The sequence below is a fragment of the Gasterosteus aculeatus genome, chromosome 14, assembly GCF_964276395.1.
Source record: "Gasterosteus aculeatus chromosome 14, fGasAcu3.hap1.1, whole genome shotgun sequence".
Classification (NCBI taxonomy): domain Eukaryota; kingdom Metazoa; phylum Chordata; class Actinopteri; order Perciformes; family Gasterosteidae; genus Gasterosteus; species Gasterosteus aculeatus.
The window spans coordinates 14165007-14186168 of NC_135702.1; the positions used below are offsets into that span (position 1 = coordinate 14165007).

Below are 21162 nucleotides of genomic sequence, written 5' to 3' on the forward strand. Positions count from 1 at the left end.
TGTGTGTATGCTCGGAAAAGCAAACCGCTGTGTCTGTATTATTGCAGCTGGTTCTCAGGTTGATGTACAGTATGGACTGTGTGTGTGTGCGCCCACTATGTTGTTCCACAGCTTGCTGGTTCAAAGGGAAAGTCATGCATCATTGATGAAGACGTAAGTGCACGCTGACCCATTGGTCTTAAAGGAAGAGGCAGAGATGGTGTATATACAATATAATACATACTATATAATATCAGGGAAACCTGACCCCTCACGTACCTGCCTATAACCCTTCCTTGTGATTCCCTACGCTTTGCAAACCAAACTGGGGATGGATTTTTCCCTCATGTGAGCTTGAGGTTCTCAAAAGAAACTCCAACCCACTTTCTATAAACACTATTATCATCACACAGGATCGATTAATTAATTATTTTCCTTTTTAGTGTCTTTCCCACTTTTTATCCAGTACAGGTTTGTCTGCACCGTATTGAGGGAAGTTGCTTTTGTCATACATACATACATACATGTTAAAAATCCTTCAGGTCATCAAGACACTCGATCCAGGTGACCTTTGTCGTTGTCCCAGCTGATGTGTTGCTATAGTGCCCACACGCCTGAGCTCATGTGCTACTAAATAGCTATCTTAAAATATGTTGATGTTGATTTGATATTTAAAAAACAGCTGAATTGCATGATATCATTTTAAGCTACACACATAAATGACTCTTAAATATGACACGTTTTTATTTATACAAAAGAAATCAGTTCATCTTGGATCTTAACTGGATAAAGCTGGGACTTAATAAACACATTAAGTCTATTAATCTTGGATCCTGGGTTGTGCTGGATGGGATGATTCATTATTTTGCATGTAGTTTAAGCCTCAGCGGTTTAGCAACATTATTGACCTGGCCTCCACGCGGCTCAGCTGGAAGCATTAAAAATTGAGCCATTTACAGAGTTTTCAAACAACTGTTTCAGCTTATATTAGCTTGTAACAGTGGTCATTTCAGCTGAGACTTCTTCTTTTTGACAAGAAAAACTCTGCTGGATTGGATCTGTCACCGTTATCGGGAGAAGAACTAAAGCTCGACAAGCTTATCGGATAACCAAAGGACTTTTGTGTCCTTTGTTTAAAATCCTCAGTCTTTGTCAGACCACAGTGGTTGTCCATGTCCCAGTATCATTTCTAGAAGCCCTTATCTCTTCTGTCACTGCAACTTTCAATTATGACCTCTCTTTCCAGCATACATAACAGAACCAAAAGCAACAAACGATGTAGAGGTCAAGCATTATTCTTTCCCAAAGGCAATGTGACGGAAAAATAACGGGGACGGGGAAAATGCTTGCTTTGGGAAATGGCAAGAAATCTCTTCCGTCAAAACATTTTACCCGGAAGCTCTTGGCGAGGGGCTTCAGGATCAGCCTGTGCTTGAGGCCTAGGTGAGTGAAAAGATTTAGTGAAAGATGACTGCACCTCTTATCTCAAACTGACAGATGTTTCAGAAGTGGTCTATCAAAACATAAATTTAAACACTTCATTGAATATTGTGTGCATTGGAAATTTTAATATTTTGTGTCTCAATCCTCATCCTCATCGTATGAGATACTCCATTAAGAAATCCCTGCTGTATGTTGTTGTGAAGCCTTCCTTAGCAAAGCTTTAGACTGTTGGCTGGAAAAAGACCTGTTGGTGCCAATGCCCATACTGTTGCTAAGTAACTGATATAAATGTCCTCTGATTCAGCCAAATTATTTTTTTCAAAAATTGGAAAGTGTGAGTTTTGGGCTTTTAAAAAGTAAAGTCAGTTTAAAAGACCCACAAACTTGTGTACAGGATAAGCGGTTTGACGATGAAACTGTGGTCTAGCATCCATTTAGAAATGTGGTGCTTAAGTAATTGTATACAGCATTTGCTATTTGCTCACATTCCAATGGTCGGGACTCAAGAGATTCATTTGAATATCACAATGAATCTGAATTACCAGTTCCTGATGCTAAACCCCAGACAACCAAATTTTTGATCGCCATGAATTAAGATTGTCCAACTCTCCCCACCAGCCTGATGGTGGGAAACAATTATTAGAAGGGAGATTTGATCCATCACACAGAGATCACACAGGACTGATAATCTGTAGAAGGGATTTTAATGACTGGGGATTTCAATGAAAGGGGGACAGCCGAGTGAGGACGCCAGAGGGACGGAGGCAGGTGGCACGGCAGGTCAGAACAATATTCAAAGATGAAGTATTAGTGGTGTACGCATGGGGAAAAAAAAGGATTTGAGTTACTTCTAAATTGTAATTCACTGTTCAATTCAAATGTGCTCAGGATGAACTGAGGCTGCGTGGTCTTCTTCAGGAGCAGTTCACTGGTCACTCAAAAATGACTTTTAGACAGTTTCACAATAATAAAATATCATTACAGATCACTACCGCAAAACATACAGTATCATGCTTGCAATAAAGGGTTTATAGGACTGTAGCTTGTTGGGGGCGTGTGACCACAGCAGTGCACCGATCAGAATGCTGAGGCAGATGTGATTCCATTCTTCTTCATTGAGTATTATTATGGGTGTAGATGTGTGTGCATATGTTTGAGTGGCTCTACAAGAAAACAGAAACAAAGAAACATCAGCGCACTGCTAATGCTGAGCAGGAATAATGAGCAGTAATTGTCTACAGCTAACAATGGGTGCACATCACTTAGTAGCCATATGCTTTCCCAACCTGGATTAGGGGATGCTTAACAAGCATTAGCATTCAGCTAGCGGAATTTGTGCTAATACATAAACATTTTCTATCTAAACATACTTCACAACACTTTTCTTTCACTCATGGTTAGTGGTTGGGTGAAACCATTTATTATGGAACAACTGTGTTTACTCTTTTTAAATCATAATGACAACAGAAACTACCCAAATGACCCTGATCAAAAGTTTACATACCCCAGTTCTTAATATTGTGTATTGCCTCCTTTAACATCAATGACAGCTCGAAGTCTTTTGTGGTAGTTGTGGATGAGGCTCTTTATCTTCTCAGATGGTAAAGCTGCCCATTCGTCTTGGCAAAAAGCCTCCAGTTCCTGTAAATTCTTGGGTTAGGGTTAGCATGAACTGCACGTTTGAGATCTCCCCAGAGTGGCTCAATGATATTGAGGAGACTGAGATGGCCACTCCAGAAACTTTACTTTATTCCGCTGTAGCCATTGACCGGTCGACTCGGCCTTGTGTTTTGGATCGTTGTCATGTTGGAACGTCCTACGCGCAGCTTCCAGGCTGATGAGTGCAAATTTTCCTCCAGTATTTTCTGATAACATGCTGCATTCATCTCGCCATCAATTTTGACCAGGTTTCCTGTGCTTGTGTAGCTCACACATTACATTACATTACATTACATGTCATTTAGCGAACGCTTTTATCCAAAGCGACCCCCAAAACATCAGCGATCCACCTCCATGTTTCACAGTAGGAATGGTGTACCTTTCATAGGCCTTGTTGACTCCTCTGCAAATGTAACATTTACGGTTGTGACCAAAAAGTTCAATTTTGTTCTCATCACTCCAAATGATTTTGTTCCAGAAGTTTTGAGGCTTGTCTCTGTGCTGTTTGGCGTATTGTAAGCGGGATACTTTGTGGCATTTGCGTAGTAATGGCTTTCTTCTGCCGACTCAACCATGCATCCCATTTTTCTGTGTGCCTCCTCGTTGTGCATCTTGAAACTGCCACACCAAATTTTTTCAGAGAGTCCTGTATTTCAGCTGAAGTAATTTGTAGGTTTTTCTTTGCATCCCGAACAATTTTCCTGGCAGTTATGGCTGAAATTTTCGTTGGTCTACCCGACCATGGTTTTCTTTCACCCGAATCCCTCATTTTCCACTGCTTGATTAGAGTTTGAAGAGTGCTGATTGGCATTCTCAATTCCCTGGATATTTTTATATCTCTTCCCTGTTTTATACAGTTCAATTACCTTTTCCCGCAGATCCTTTGATAATTCTTTTGCTTTCCCCATGACTCAGAATCCAGAAACGTCAGTGCAGCACTGGATGAAAGACGTAAGGGTCAGTCAGGAGCCCAGAAACTCCCTGACCTTTTATACCCACACACCGATTACAAACAAACAAATCACAGGTGTGGATGGTTACCTTTAGTAGTCATTTAAACCTGTGTGTTAACTTGTCAAGTCAAGTCAAGTCATTTTATTTTGTATAGCCCATAATCGCAAATTACAAATTTGCCTCAGAGGGCTTTACAGTCTGTACACATACAACATCCTCTGCCCCGAAACCCACCATCGGCACAGGAAAAACTCCCCAAAAAATGAAAAAACCCTTACAAGAGGGAAAAAAGGGAAGAAACCTTAGGGAGAACGTCAGAGGAGAATTCCCCCGGCATTCTAAGCCTATAGCAGCTTAACTAAGGGCTGGTCCGGACTAACCTGAGCCAGCCCTAACTATAGGCAGAATCAAACAGGAACGTTTTAAGTTTTACTTTAAAAGAGCTGACCGAATCTGCCCCCCGGACTGAAAGTGGAACCCGGTTCCACAAAAGTGTGGAACTTGTGTGCATGTTATCAGGCCAAAATCACCAGGGTATGTACACTTTTAATCAGGGTCATTTGGGTAGTTTCTGGTATCATTATGATTTAAAAAGAGTAAACGCGGTTGAATGATAATAAATGGCTTTACCCAACAACTAACCACAAGTGAAAGAAAGGTTTTTGTGTTATCATTCATATTCTCTGAAAAATGGCCAAGAAATCATTAATTCTGCCAAGGTATGTAAACTTATGAGCACAACTGTAAATACCTGTAGGCAACCATTGTTCCCGAGTTCCCTGGTGGAGGCAAAAGACAGGCACTAAGGATGGTCAAAGGACTGCCCTGCCCGTTGATTGCAGAGACCAGCAGCTCCTCAGCTGAGATGTTCTTTTTATCACAACACACTTTCTAAAGCCTTTCACCCTTTTTAAATACTTTTGATTTTAAATCTTCAACCAAGATGTCTTCTGTCCGTCCGGAGTTTCTTCATTTTTTGAACACAACAGTCTTACAAAACACAAACTGTCGAGTGTAATATGCAGTTCTCATTCCGTGAAGTTGCCCAGAGACTACATAGTTTGTTTACGTCACAGAGTTCATGTTTGTTTTAATTGGAAAAAAAAATAATAATGGAATCTGATGCCGCCACATTGTTCTTTTTGTTGTTATTTAAAAAAGAATGCGAGTTGTAGCTTAACATTGACTGCTTTCCCCCTTTCAGACTGTCTCTCCTCTGCAGTCGCTTATCCCACACTCGTAGTAATTGGATTTCTGTTCTCGCGCTGGAATCCGATAGACCGCTGCTAAACACGGGCCTCTTATCTACACGTCCATCAGCACGAACCGGTATGACGAAACAGAAGAGAACAACGCAGACCATCAGGGGCGGGGGGTGTCTTTATATGTGGAGCACAGCTGCTCTTTGTCACGCCGTGGAGCGACATGTGGCTCGCCTCGGGACAGGGCACTGTGATTTTATCCAGGTGCAGCCTCCAGACTGATGCTCTTCAAGCCTTCACCAAGCCACCTTGTCCTCGTCCGAAGATTTCCTCCTTACAGACAGACTGAGCTCAGTACACATCTTGGTTTAGCCCGTCACGTGGATGTTTTTCCAAATTGAATTCAAACTGTGCACGTAGGCCTCATGACCATTTCCTCAACCCTCGGGGTTGATTAATGATTCGGAGAGTTGCTCTTTCCCTCAGACAATTTGACGTCTCTGTCTGACTATGCAGATTCATTACCAGATCTGACAAAGCCCCATTTTTCAGCATCACTCCCCAGAGCTGACAGAGTGGATCTGGCACTGAGGCATTACGGACCGCAAGCATCCATTAGGACCAGGGGAGGGCAGGGCCAAACCCAATGTCTAACAGCTTGAGCTTTTGAATTTAATTAAATATGTCACAGGTTTATTCTGCCTATTCACGGCCTGGACGCAGTATTAGGGGACAGGTCTTGTCTCCTGCTAGTAGGAAAGAGAAAGTACCTCATGTATCCCCTACCGTGAGCACTGAGCGACATGTTTCACGCTCTGAACAAATGGTTTGAGAGAATAGACGTTATATATATATATATATATATATATATATATATAAATATATATAAATAAATAAGAAAACACAAACCAGAATTGCCCATCTGCTTCAAATAACAGTGTAGTTATAAAATGTAGTTTAGGGTTTCGCAATCCTTAAGCTCTGGAGTCCACATTGGTGAATAAAAACAAAACAATAGAATCTATAGAGCCCTGTCACGTGTCTTCAAAATGGGCTGTAGAAGCTGCTCATTGTGAAAATAAAGACTTCAGACTTTATAGAATCACATTAGATTTCTCTGAGGATGAAATTAGTTCAAATCTTTTGTCAACAATGATTAATCCATGCAGAGAAAAATGCACTTAATCCAAGAGCTCAATTTCCTGTGTTTTTACTCCTGAATGCTTCGTCGCGAAGCCATTATGCTTCTTCATCTTCCACTCTGCTTGTATTCATTTCGATGACCTAAATCTGAAAACTTGGCAATATCCTCGAAGTTGAAGATAATCATGAAGATGTTCTGCATGTATTTTGCTGATGTTGAGTTGTAAACTTGAGATGCCCCCATGACATCGGAGTACTCTCCGCTCACACCCGCACACACTGAGCAATCTGTGGCCCCCAAGGTAACCTGCTTCTGCTGCAGTGGGCTCTGAAAGGATCCGACAGGGTTAATTAATAAGACATGAAGTGACAGAAACGGAAACATCTGAGACCACCACAGACGGTGGGGTGAGTCAGGTTCAACCTCCCAATTTCCCCCTCGAACGCACCTCATGAAGTTTTCTCTTTGGTTTATTTTGAGAAACCATCCGAACCATGACGTCTCGCTGTCTTTGAAATATGGAGGTTCATTTCTGTGCACTCCGAGGAAGGGAGTAATGAAAGGAAAAGCCATTAGCCCACGCATATGGGAAGCACCTTCCCTGCCTCCTTTGCGAGCAGATAATGATTCAGAAATTAGAAGCAGATAATGTTTGGAGATGCAGCCCAACAGAGCATTTTAGCACAATTTAATATTTGATGAGACCCATTCCTTTAATGGAGATGCTGTGTTCCAGCAGCACCTGGTGATGGGGGAAGATCACAATATGCTGGACGGGGTCAACAGTGCGGATGTCAAGTACAGATACAAAGAAAACATCAAATCAACCCACAAGTCATTGTGTAGTTTGTTGTTTTAAAGCTCAAAAAATCCTTCATTAACTACATCAAAAGCACCCCTGTGCCTCCTTAAGAACCCATTGCCACATCCAATGCATATTAATCAGCCAGCTATTCCATTCTACTAGAATCATTGTGGACAAATAAAACATAATTGGACGGAGTGTGGACGGAGAGGGGGAGGGTATGACAAGCCCATTAGGAAAAAACTGATGCAAAACAGACCGCTGCAGGCCGAAACACAGCGTTGCAATAATCAAATTACTTTCTTCCGCACATCCTCCACAGTTACAGTACAGCTGCCTCCCCAAATCAAATATATCATGCGGCAACTGCAGAACAGGGAACCATCTTCATGTTAGGTTCACTCAATAACAATTTTTGCCTCGTCAAGACTTTGTGGTTGTAGTTTAATCAATAAATATTTTACCAGTGAGACGAGCACAGGCAAAAACACACAAACATCTATCCCCAGTGCAAAATAATGAATAATGACAAAGCAACGTGGGAAAATGAGAGAGAACTGGTTGAGAAAGAAGGTTTAATTATGATTTCTCAACTTCAGCGAATAAGGCTTTGAAAGTGTTTTTAACTAGACACATTTGCTAGTTGATGCATAGCTACACCTCAGGTGTACATTTACTAAATACATTTAAAAAATAAAGAAAAACACAAATTCCTTGATAGAGTTGGAGGGTTGACCACAAGTAGGAGAGAAATGAAGGACAGTAACAACAGTCATTACACACTAACACCTTGTCAGCCGCCATGCTCCCATGTACTTCAGTAAGAAAGCTGTTCTTAGCTCACATGCATAATTGATCCAGTCACTGCTTAGATGAAAGACTGAGATGCTGTGAAGCACAATGAAAGATGGAAAAAAAAACGTTACCTTTGTCCGGACCCTAATGTAAGAGGAAATGGACCTCCACTTATCGCAGATGCGCTGCTGTTGGTGTGTTGTTCTCTTGTCGGAGGCTGCTCTCAACAGGCAATGGTGAAGAGGACAATTATTTCAGTTACTACTTCCAAGTTTACACACTGCATCACATAATTTAACTTAGAAGTGCATGTAGTTGTGACATCATGACAACCCTGTGTTTTCAAAGCCTTGAGTGCGGCACATTGTCCACTGCCATGCTTGATTGTGTCTGTTCCCACCTTGTTTTTGCAATAATTACCATATTTGGACCGTAGAGGACTGACACTGTTGTGGAGACGCAGTACACTGCTCTAACAACCAGTCAATCACATGGTAGCCCCGGTATAACACTGAGCCCAAAGGTTTATCTTCTATTTTCAATTTTATGTGTCTTTGCAGCTACATAGTTGTTTCCTGCACTAAATTCAAGCTCTTAAAGCTGACAAGAGTGACGATTTCTTTCTATCCTGTTTTTTCCTGTATTTCTTCCTGTCACATACCTCTACAAACGTGGTAAAGCTATGGATTTACACATACACTGGTTCCTTGACGTGAGACAAGACGAACTGGCACAGAACAAAGGCACAAGACAACTTGACTAACTCTGTTTCCTGGACATGACATCCATGAATTCACATTATGTTGGATCAGAGGATTACTATCTTACATAATGGTGTTTTATGGTGTCTATGATTCTCGAAATGTCAGCTTTCAACTGCCGCACCTTATATATATAATATATAAGGCGCACCTTCAATGAATGACCTATTTTAGAACATTTTTCATATATAGCGCGCACCAGATTATAAGGCGAGAGCTTGGTCAGAGCTACACTAAAACTAAATGTTTCTTTTAACATAAATATAAATACAAACAGACAGGAATGTTATTCTGCAATAAATAAACTTTAAATAACTTAAAATATCTTGCTCTCCATAAAAATATATCCAGTCAGAATTATACAAGTTAGAAATATGAACATGCTGCAAAAAAACGCCTGAAAAAATAAATAAAAATTGTGACAGCTTGTGCTTTAAGTAAACATTAAAATAACAAATCAAAACATTTTACTTTCTTTGCTTTTGTCATTTTATATAAAAAAAAACTTGGATTTTAAATATCACAAATGATTTTACTCTCCATAAAAATATCTCCTGTCAAAACTATACAAGTTAGAAATATGAACATGCTGCAAAACAAAACAAAACCTGGACATATAAATAAAATGTGTGCTTTTCAGAAATAACAAATAACGATGCAAAACATTCAGTTTTCTTTGCTCTTATGCCATTTCATCAGAGCTGGATGCTTGGCATCTTTTTTTTGGCAACAAGTTGGTTTATGTTTGGCGTGAGGTCCCGTGTTGTGGAGACTCTCAGGATGGACTGAAGGTGCTCATCAGTGAGACGACTCCTGTGTGCTGTTTTGTTTGTCTTCACTGAGAACAGCTTCTCACGCAGATATGTGCTAACAAACATGCACAAGGTTCGAGCCGCATGTAGACGGAGCTGGGACATTGCTGCGGGAATGGAGTGAATAAACAGTGACGTACTTTGTCTTTAGTGTCCCATTACACTGCAGCTCAATCAGCTCCATCTGAATCTGCACAGGTGCAGTTTCCACGTCGACGGCAAATGGGTTGCGAAACAACTCAAAATTATTTTTTTGTTCCTCAAAATCACCAAAGCGCCGTGCGAACTCCGCGCGCAGTGCGCTCAGTTTATCATCCAGTGCGTATTTGGGAACACCGGTGTGTTGCATTACTTGGCAACAGGGAAAGTGGGGCAAGTTGCACTGGTGCATTTGTGTCTCCCATAAAATCAGCTTCACTTGAAATGCCTTCACTGCGTCATACATGTCAGTGATCATGCGGTCACGTCCCTGGAGCTGGAGGTTTAAGGCATTGAGATGCGCGGTTATGTCAGCCAGAAACGCCACGGAAAGCGCTCGGCAAGGCAGCTAAAGCGCTGCATTATGGGATCTGTAGTTTATTTTGTTATCAGCGCTTCATATCGTCGGGCCATTAGTAACAATAATATAAAATGATCTCGCGGGCCAGATGTAATTGCATGCCGGGCCGGATATGGCCCGCGGGCCTTGAGTTTGACATATATGCCGTGTATCTACAGGATCGTGTTGTTGCAGTGATGTTGGGAGTCAGGAAAAGTTAGCTGTCGAGTGTCACGCCGAGGTTCCTAGCAGTCCAAGTGGGTGCACAGAGTTGCCAAAGTTGACCGTCAAGTCATGGGTCGGAGAGTCTTTTCCCGGAAAGAGACGTAGTTCAGTCTTGTCGGGGTTGATTTTCAGATGGTGAGCGGACATCCACCGAGAGATGCGAGCGAATGACAGCGCCGAGAGAGTTTGTGTAGAGCAAGAAGAGGAGGGGACCCAGGACGGAAGCCTGAGGAACTCCAGTAGTAAGAGGACAAGGTTCCGACACCGAACCTCGCCCGGTTACCCGGTAGGTGCGGCGGTTGAGGTAGGACGAGAGAAGGGAGAGAGCAGAGCCAGAGACACCAAGTTCCTGAAGGGAGGAAATAAGGATCTGGTGCTTGACTGTGTCAAATGCAGCAGAGAGGTCCAAAAGGATAAGGACAGAGGAGAGAGGGGCGGCTCTAGCAGTGTGGAGTTGCTCTGAGACAGCAAGGAGAGCAGTCTCTGTGGAATGGCCTGCCTTGAAGCCTGACTGGTGGGGGTCAAGGAGGTTGTTACGGTGGAGATAGGAGGAGAGTTGGTTAAAGGTTGCACGTTCTTTTGGACAAAAAGGGAAGAGGAGAGACCGGACTGCAGTTGTTCTCTTCAGAAGGCAGAGGAAGAGAAAATGCAGTGGCAGACATTAACCCCTGCTGGTCTGCTGTCGTGCTGTCGAGCTGGTCGAGCACTGCAAGAGGTCCCGGCTCAGATTGTTTGGAACCAACGTTTACCTGCCAATGTGGCCCCTGATCTCACAACGTGACCTGAGCGCCTGGCCTCAGGCAAAGTGTGACATGGTCAGGATAGATTACTGCTGTTTTGGTAGCTTGTTATGTGATCTACAAGGGTTTTCAGCCTTCCTTAGTCCAAGCTGTATTGCTTTGAAATGATCTTCAACAAACAAAAACGCAATGTTTGCTCTTGAAGCCACAGTAATTCATTTATATTGTTTTACAACATACATTACATACAAATAGCATACCACATTGTTGTTGTGTTTTTGCACTTGAATTGAAGTAGTCTGAGGTTCTTGATCGACGCAAGACTTTTGACATACTAGGAATACGTTGAAAAATTAAATAAACTTGTCTTAATGAGTACATTGGACTAATACTAAAAATATTTGTATTATAAATGTATATTTTTGTTTACAAGTTATAAACAATTTCTTTCATTACCCGTTGTGTGCATTTTTAAAACCAAACTTTTCTTCTTAGTTTTATAGCTGTATTTTACCCAGTGAATCATTATAACCTATTGTCCAGCTGCTGCAGTTTGATTTTTACCAAGTTTGCTGTAAATGTATTTGTGTTGCACTACAATTATAAGGATTAAAGTTGTCAGATAGTTCTATTCTCTAAATTAGGGGTGGTTGCAAAACAGCTTAAATTTAAATCAAGTGATAGTACTTCTACTTTGTTACAAATGTATAATCATTTTTTATTCCTAACAGAAACGTGAATTTAGTGAGATCAATGTACTCGCATATGCCTTAAAAGGATAATTATGGCAATCACGAGGTAACATACGTACCTTGATAGTCTGAGCTAAGACGTGCAACACTGCGCTGTTCATCTTCCTCTGCTTCATCTTGGTGCTTCCTTTGAGACTTTATTGAAGCTGCTGTCTTGCTACTGCCCGTAATCTGTCAGTCTGTGCCCACCAGCTCCACACGGCGCTGTAAATGGATTGTGAAGGCAAGTTGCACCGACAGCTAACACTCACAATAGCATTGAAAAAGACACCTACACAGTTTTTCTCCTACTTACATTTATTAGTTTTGTATGTTCTCCGTTAGATTGTTGTGTGTAGCACATTACTGATGAGGAATGGAGAACAAACACTAAGGCAGCCGTTTTATCTTTTAGTGGTTAAAAATGCGTCGTCCATCCCTGAAAAAAAAAAGCGACAGCTTGTTTCCCGAGATGTAATGAAAGTCAGAGATACAACTCAATAGCAGTGCTGGTTTTATTCGTTATTCCCTGTTTTACGCTCCTGACTGGGATACTTTTACAAGAAAACAATGTTTTTAGATTCAGCTGTAAGCCAAGTTATGGTTCTGGCAACATAGCAAATGTAAATCCAATTTAGTTTTCTACCTCTTATTTACCCATTTACCAAATCATCAGCTTCTGATTGATTCACTGTATCTAATCGATAATTCATCCAGTAGAGTGCACACGGCATTACACACATGACAACAAGTTAGTAGGTTTGGTTTCAGAGGTGGAGATGAAACAATTTATTATTTTTTCCCTTTTCTAGACCGACCTGGCGGAGATGTGCACTCTACCGAGCCCATGTTTCTTCTCTTGAAAGACCCTCAAGTCCAGACAGGTTCCTTGTTTGATCCATTTGGGGTGATCTGATTAAGCCCAACTCTGTGTAAGAATACACAGGGGAAGTTTAATAACAAGTAGGGATGAAGTTCTTCTCAGGACAGGTGCTTTAATAGGAAAGGAGAATACAGCTGTTGTCACTGCTAGATGCTGGTATCCAAAGCTTACCCAGTGCCATTAATATACACACTACCACTGTATCATACTCAGGTCTCTGGCTACACTTTACCCGATGGGATTCTGCACCAAAGAGAGCATCCAAACAAGAAGATGGTGGAAGTTGAGTTTCTTCTTTTTTTTTGGCCCATTCCCAGCGCAAAAATGTTCACAACAAAAGCCCAGGCCCATCTGTAAGCAGCAATTGGGAACTAACTCATCTATGTCCAATAACTTGACACCCTCAACTTTTCTTCCTGTGTTTCCACTCCTACAGCATTGAGGAGTATGGCATTGCACAGCACAGAAAGCTTTTAGATCAACTGCTATTTTTCTCATCATCAATCCTCAATCCTCTTGTAGTGGCCCATTAGGAGTAGTTTTCAGATGACAGGGTAGGGTAGCACATTTTAAAAGACAAACAGTATACATCTCTGATGACCTCAGGGTTACACAATGTTAACCAATGACGATTACAACAATCACAGGGAGTTGTATGGCTCATCATCATCACCGTGTATAATTACTGATCTATTTATGCCTCGGATAGAAGTTTAAAACAGCAACTCACCACCTTTTTTTAAGTGACCCATGCGGAATGTATCAAAAGTATTCAAACCATATTTCATTCATTCATTCGTATCAAACCATTAGTTGAAGAGTATTATAGTGCACTCTGTGATCCCATTTACCTCGTATTAGCATGACTGTACTGTAACCAGAAAGCACTTAACCAAAAGGAGTAAATGCACTAAAGATACATTGAGAGTGTATTTAGTGCCCATACAACCTCCTGATGTGATCAGGAATACATTTTAGACCATGTTAACGCCTTTTTCATCAGCCCATGTAGTGGAGCAACTTCAATGCGATGCTCAGAACACAGGTCTGCTTGTCAGGATATGCTGAATAGAGAACAAGAATGACAGGGATTGTTGGGATCAAAAACTGCAAAGAGAAGAAACATTTCAATGCAAAAGTGTTACGATATTGGATAATTATTATAGGGGGATTGGGTTGTTTTTGTCAAAATTCATCGACCCAACATACATCAGGGCAACTGTGGGTGAGTGGGGGAGCACGGTCGTCCTCCAATCAGAGGGTTGTCTGTTCGATCCCAGGCTCTGCTAACCCGCATGTCGATGTGTCCTTGAGCAAGACACTTAACCCAACATTGCTCCTGTAGCTGCGACTACAGTGTGTGAATGGTAGTTACTGATGGCAGGTGTCACTGTGTATGGTTCTCCTGTCATCAGTGTATGAATGGGTGTGAATGGGTGAATGATGTCATGTAGTGTTAAAGCGCTTTGAGTGGTCGGAAGAACTAGAAAAGCGCTATACAAATACAGTCCATTTACCATTACATCGGTTGACCCAGCAGCTGGGTTGTTTCGAACTCTTAAGTCTGTAAAAACCCCTGCAAAAGCGCGTAGGTAACCCCACACAGCCACCAACGTCTGACCCTACAGTGACAAAAATACTCCATTTTGGATCAGGAGCTGCCAAGGTAAGAACATTTCATCCTGCTTGTATTCATCAAAATGTTTTTTAAATTAAATCCTGAATAGGAAACTTGATAAATCCTACACATAGTATACCTTGCTGCAGTAGTTTTAAGTGACTTAAAAAGCTATCCTTTATTTGCTTATGGCCAAGTTTGGCTATTAGTAGTAAGCTAACATTAGTTAGCTTAAAATAGCTAACGTTAAACTATAGACTTGTGGAAATTTGTGATTTTCCGCTCAAGTAACTGAGTAACTCATGACAACCCATTTGCCAATTATAGCGCATGACTATTAACTTAATTCACTGATGTTAGCGTCCTTTACCGGACATTGTTAAAAGGCAATGATAACTTTTATAATCAATTTTTAGACAGTAAGAAGTCAATTTTAGTTTAACACCATTAAATCAGCCGAAAACATTTTTTTTTTGAACATCCACACAATCAGACACACCTGTGTTCACCAAGCTACAGGTTTCACAGTCAGAAACTACACCAGACCACTGTTTTTTCCCCATTTTGTTTAACGGGAGATCAGACACAAAATAATAAAGGACTTCATTCCTATAAGTCATTGCTATCTAGTGATCAATAAGCCTGTAATACAAAATGAAAAATACAAAAACTGTTCAGTTCAATAGTTTATACTTTTTTTGAACTGCACAAGTAATACAGCTCCATCTTATTTTATCTTCTTTGTTAGCCTGGAACGAACATGGTCGAGTGCCTACATGAGGCCAAGGCATCCAGACTCACCCGTATGTCCTGACACTGGGAAACGACAAACATCAAGCATCTCAGGCCTTCGTCATCATTGCTGGACAGGCTCTGGTACACGACACACCGCTTCAGGCAATCGATGTCTGCTTCAAGGCATTCTTTGTGTTGGATATCAAATACCCGAAGCAATGTGAACATGAGTGGGAATTTCTGCAGAATGTTGTTTATAAAATGCCAGAATGGGGGTCCAAGTTAGTCAAGTTCCTCCAAAGTCGATTACTTGCTTGCAAGTAGAGCCTCAAGGGCAGCTGGTTAGTAAAAATGAACACCTGTTAGTTGTTATGTAAACTGGTGAGTTATAGCTCAGACTTGCTTTTTTTACGACAATAAAGTGAGTGTCTCTTTGTGGACACAACAAGAGATTTGAGGGTATCATCTTGTGGTTTTTCTACATTTTTTGACATTTTATACACAACAACTAATTAATTAATCATTTACATAATTGACAGATTAATCGATAATGGAAATAATCATTAGTTGCAGCCCCATTTTGTTGATAGTGATTTAAACTTACAATTCATTTTATATTGTGGATATTTTATGATATATTAATTTTAGAATTCCAATATTGTCAAGTGTTAAAATTGTGATATGTGCTTTGCATGATCAAATCTAGCATGTATTTTGTTACAGGTTTGTAGTTGAACAGTTTTATAGACAACAAATAGTGTGTAGTTGAATGAACCCAGAATTGTAGTTAATTTGACCCAGCATTTGGGTAGAATATATAACAACTATATGTAGCTGAAACAACCTAGAATTGTAGTTAATTTGAGCCAGCATTTGGGTAGAATATTTAACTCATCTGTTGGGTTAAAATGACCAACCCATCGTACTGGGTCAAATTAACTACTGCTGGGTTGGTGCAATAGTGACCCAGTGGTTGAGTTATAAAACAACCCAAATTGGGTTATTTTTAACCCAACCTTTTTTAGTGTGTGGCAAGTATTAATTGACAAAAAACATTCTTCTATCCTTTATTCTCATCAAAAGACTAATCACTGTAAATCAGATTCAGGTATCAAACTACTGCTCATGATCAAAACACGTTTGTCCTTTGGTACCTTCATAAATTATATATTTTTTGTTTTTTTTATTATTATTAATGCATCAAATGACTTTACTCTTCAACTGAATAGCCTCTCCCCAAGTCACAAAACATTTCTCAAACATGACAGATCTGTCATGACAAAAGAAAAAAGCTACTGTTAAAAATATAAATTCCAAAAATAGTAGTGGCAGGAGTAATTGTTGTCACAAGATGAAATAAAGGACTCAACCACTAGACATACTTCTAGCAGAGTAGAAAGTCTGATGGAAGAGAAAAGAACCACTCTTTGTATAAGATCTTTCTTCTCTGCGCTGTAGTAAATCTCACTAACTGTATTGATCTTGCTTCCATCTGGAAATAGCGTCGCGGGTGAGGCAGCCTCCACCATGTTGTTTTGTTCTCACATCCGTCCCTGTTTGTCTGTTGGCTGCTTACAGCGGCAGTAATAATGTGAATGTGATGGAGCACTCTCGGCCACGTTGGCCTCATTCCCCAATGGATGGACTTTATTATGATTCTAGTCCCTCCGGGACTAAGATCTACTCTGCCTACATGAAAGTGTATCGACGACAACAGATTTGAGAGGGCTGGAAACAAACTCTGAGCGCTGCTTAGTTTGCCGGTCAACATTTGAGATATCCCAAGAGCAGAATCAGCATTGAGAGCAATCCAGATAATGCACACTCCTTTTTCTGAGTCGGGTCTTTTTTAACAAGCTTTTTGGCAGTTACTCAGCAAGCTTTTTAGGTCTTTATTTTTATTCATCCAATTTCTGGTGATCCAACTGATCCCTCTAATTTCGCCTCAAACTAATCGGAGGAGAAGGTGCATAAACGGCACATTTCTGTGTGTCATTTCGGGCTTTTAGCATGCCATTCAACGCTACTTTATCACTGTGAAACAGCCAGGGCTGTTTTTAGGCAAAAGAAAACACTTCTTACGGAGCGGCTGAAAATAACTACCTGAAACAAACATACAAAAATAAAGGTAACAGGAAAACACTTACAACATCGGCGTTATAGCTTGCCACGAGGACGAGGGATGTGTCCTTGAAAGTTGACAATATATTTGTCAACTTTATTTTATTGCCCTTGATCATACTGGGCAATAAAAACCCAGTTTGATCCTTTCTAATTGTGGCTTTGCTAATTACTCTCATCAAACCGTGGGACACACTGTGCACCCTTCTTATCAAGTAGTGCAAGTAATGCTGACAAGCATTACCATCGATACAGTGTGCCAGTGTGGATGTTATTCTTTCTGCATCCGCTGCCCAGACGGGTTAGCTGGAGTCAGGGTATTATTACAGGAAGTAAGACAAATACACAAAACACATCAATGTCTGGCTTCCAATGGGGTTTGCTGTCCAGGAATTTGCTTCCATGGTTAAATCAGCAGTACTCAATAGAGAAATTGCTTTCTTTTTCTCAGGCAGTCAAATACCCCAATCGTGAATCACAGAGCAAATCATCGCTTCAGAAAAAATCAAGACACACTTGGAACAATAGAAAACTGAAAATCTACTTTAACAGCTATTTACCACGATCTCGGCTGGACCTGAAATGATCCAGAGTTGCAATCTATTGGTTTTGTGCATTGGGACAAAAATGGTCTTCTCTTGGAGTTTTGTAAATTTTTATCCTTATCTATGGTGAACACCCAAATTCTCATCCACGTGACCAAATGGTTAGAAAAAACATAGTATTATATATCAAGAAAGACTTATGGCAGAGGTGAGGGGGGTGGACTTGCTCAATAAAGAGGAATTTCAACGATAAGTCCACTAAGCATCACCACAAAGTGACTCATTTGTTTTTTTTACTCCCAACTATGGCGTTTTTCCTAGCTGTGTGTATTGTACATACATCTGACCCAAAGAAGTCCTGCCAACCACGCAAAGAAAGGGACAAATCTTGTTGATCGTCAAAAAAGCAATAATGGAATTGTGTCACTATTTCATGCCCTGCAGTGCGATTGTGTTGAAAATACATTTGAAATCAAATTTGATTGCCTGCATGAAAAGATAAAAAAAAAACAGATGTAATAAATCATTATTGCATCATTATATTTTACCATCACTGCATGAAAAGTGAGATTTTCGTCCCCGTAAACGCCCGGAAATCACCCTAATTTCCGACAATTTTCGACAATTTGCAACCCGCGCACGTCGCGTTTATCTGTGCCACAAATTGTCGGAAACGAACCATGACGTAGGTGGAGAGCTGGCGGAGGTGCGAATGGCCCGAATTAGCATATGAATGCAGCGAAACCGCGGGTGGCCGAGCCGAGCGGGCTTGAATATCCTTACTCCTTCTTGGATGAAACCACAACTTACGAACAAATAAAATCACTCGTGATTGGCAGCAAAACCCGTGGGCAGACCAGGCTTGAGTTTCCTTGTTCATGATTGGATAAAAACAACTTTCAATCACTCGTGATTGGTTGGCAGATCTGTTGCTATTGGTCACCCGCCTCATTTATTTATATATTCATATTATGCTGTATATTCATTTCATTGTTATCATATGTAGGCTACTACACTATTATTAGGATACCAACCAGGACGTCAATGAATTTCTAGAGAAAATGAACATTTGACACACGTTTATGCAAAGAAAGAGCTTTATTAACAACACACAAACAACAACTACATACAAAGTGAGGATCTGCCCACACTTGGGTAACGGCGGTTTAAAAACTACAGCTCAGTAAACTGTCCGTTTGCCTCCTCGGGGTTGTAGACCGTCACTGGCGCCGTGTTTTCCGAGGCAGGTCTGTTGTGCAGGCGGCTCGTGTGCGTGTGGCGACCGTACAATCCACCCCGAGACCCCGCCAACAACGCCGTCCCCTCCGTCCGACGTGAGCTCCACGGTGACGGATTTCCAGCGTTCCACCTCGTCATCAGCCAGCACACTTTGTCTCGATTCCAGCAGCTGTAAAAACAACAATGAATCGGTACTGTGCGATGCGATGCGTACGGACACAACACATCTATCAATGCACCTGAAACAAGTCAGCAAATAAACTCTGACCGTCTTTCTTCTCGCTCGACTCCGCGCTGAATCGTTTGCAGCTTCCGCTCGCAATGAGTGTTCCGGCTGAACCTGAAGCTCCTGCGTCCCGTCTCAAAATACGTCTCACAGGCATCTGGAAAACAATTAAATGAGTGTGGTATGAATTTTAAAAAATCATACGCAAGTCACAGTAACATTAAACAAGGAAGGAGAAACAGTGTCACTTACACACAATGACGTCGTCTAAATCTGGACTTTTCCCGGAGCAAATACGAGGTCACCGCCTCATTATGAGGCGAGATTAGTCTGTGAAAACAAAATGTACAGTTATGATCGGTATCTATACGTATATATTTCCTTATAGCGCAGAATGAAAGCATATTCTGTAAATCTGACCCTTGCTCCGGTTCGTAGCGCCTGTAGTTCGTCTCGGAGTTGTGAAGACGGCGCACCGCTTCCTGTAAACGACACGGCAAAGAAAACACACTTTAATAAAGCTGTTTCTGCTCACTTGTAAGGCTACTAGGCTACTCTTAGCTTAGCTTGAGGCTACGCTACTTTTAGCTTAGCTTGCAGTCATCGAACGTATTCTTACCGCTATCTTGGGATTGTGCGCCCGTCTCCTCTTCTTTGAGTCGGTTCCTCTCCTCCATGGACAGAAACCCGCAGAGTCCCGAACGCTCCAGTGGAGCGAACCGCTCGTTGATATCGGCAGTTTGTTGTTGGAGTTGACGAGACAATCCACTGAGAGCATTCAGCAGATTCTTCTCGTCTGTCTGCGGACTGGCCGAAAGTTGGTGACCGCGGAGAGGAGTTGAAGGCGAGTTGAACGCGAGACGTCGTCCAGCCATTATTCACGAAGCAGCAAAAAACAAACAAAGGAACTGGAGATACAGTTCTTCTGAATATAGTAACACACACGTGTCTGTTTGTATGCTCGTCTTGCATGTACTGCTGTATCAGTCATGCCTATGACCTCACACGTGATTGGACGAGGAGTCAAAGGGTCCTCCAATCACATACGAGGTTATTGTTATACGGAACGACCAGTATTTTAGGAAGACAAATGGTTGGGACTTTCAAACAGCTGATATGCTTTATGTAAAGCAGTGTTTTTGGTGTCAGCAGAACGACTTTCCCTAGAAAACCGTACAGTGGTGCCTCTTTCTCCATTCCACCAGACAATCTTGAGTCTGACATACATGCAATGTTGACAATGTATCATCAGATGTACCCTTGTGTCACTGAGGTTGAATGTTTTGCCATGACATGTAAACGGGTAACATATATGAATGTAACTTACTCAATCGATAGATGCAGAGCAGAAAGGTCAGCATATGTTTATGCTAAGTGGTGTGGAAACACTAACAGTTTTGAGGAACCCGTCCTTGACCCTCTAGCAGAACTACGACCAGCCATTATAAAGCAGTTTATAGTTGTTAATGTTGTGTCAAAGGGTACGGCATTTAAACATGTTCTTGCACAAGTTTCCTGGCTTCATCCCCACCCGGACAGACATTTTTATGGAAAGCCAATAGAAGTTTGGGGCTTGCAGGGAACAGACACGTCATACCCAGCATCATTTCTGCCAGTTGAGCGCATTGCTAGAAGATGTGTGGTTAATACATCCTCTGTGCATTTAAGGCCAAAGAAAAGGTCACTGAAGTCCTGCCACTATGCACTGTAGTTGAGCTCTAGGAGACTGTGATCTCTGCAGACCCCTCATGCTGATTCAAATGTTGTTTGCATGGAATGCTCATTTTACCTTGATTAAAACTCATCTTTTAAAGAAGTTATTTTGTGTATCTTTTTTACATAACATTTGCCATTACTAATGGCGTACACAGTAATCTAGCATATTTGAATTAAATAAATCAATTCAAGCTAAAATGTAAGCGTCTATAATTAGGCTGCTGAGCCTGATCTGTAGATATACCAGAGATTTTCTTACCTTTTAAAAAAATGTCACCTGGGCTAAAACTC

At 41.2% G+C, this 21162-nt stretch overlaps 1 protein-coding gene across 1 annotated transcript; it reads right to left on the reverse strand.

Annotated features, from left to right (window-relative positions):
• Positions 1 to 18769: 18769 nt before the first annotated feature.
• Positions 18770 to 20742, reverse strand: LOC144388239 (uncharacterized). The gene is made up of 5 exons (XM_078088267.1): positions 19775 to 20742; positions 19576 to 19637; positions 19408 to 19485; positions 19198 to 19312; positions 18770 to 19098 (listed from the first exon to the last, which is right to left on the reverse strand). The coding sequence occupies exons 1-3, from the start codon at positions 20028 to 20030 to the stop codon at positions 19468 to 19470; spliced, it is 336 nt and encodes a 111-aa protein (XP_077944393.1). The 5' UTR covers positions 20031 to 20742; the 3' UTR covers positions 18770 to 19098; positions 19198 to 19312; positions 19408 to 19467.
• Between the last annotated feature and the right edge of the window lie 420 nt (positions 20743 to 21162).

Coding starts and splice junctions, on each gene's coding strand:
- LOC144388239 (XM_078088267.1), bottom strand. CDS start 20,030: ATGGCTGGACGACGTCTCGCGTTCAACTCGCCTTCAACTCCTCTCCGC. Junction 19,638..19,774: donor CGCACAATCCCAAGATAGCG/GTAAGAATACGT, acceptor TGTCGTTTACAG/GAAGCGGTGCGCCGTCTTCA.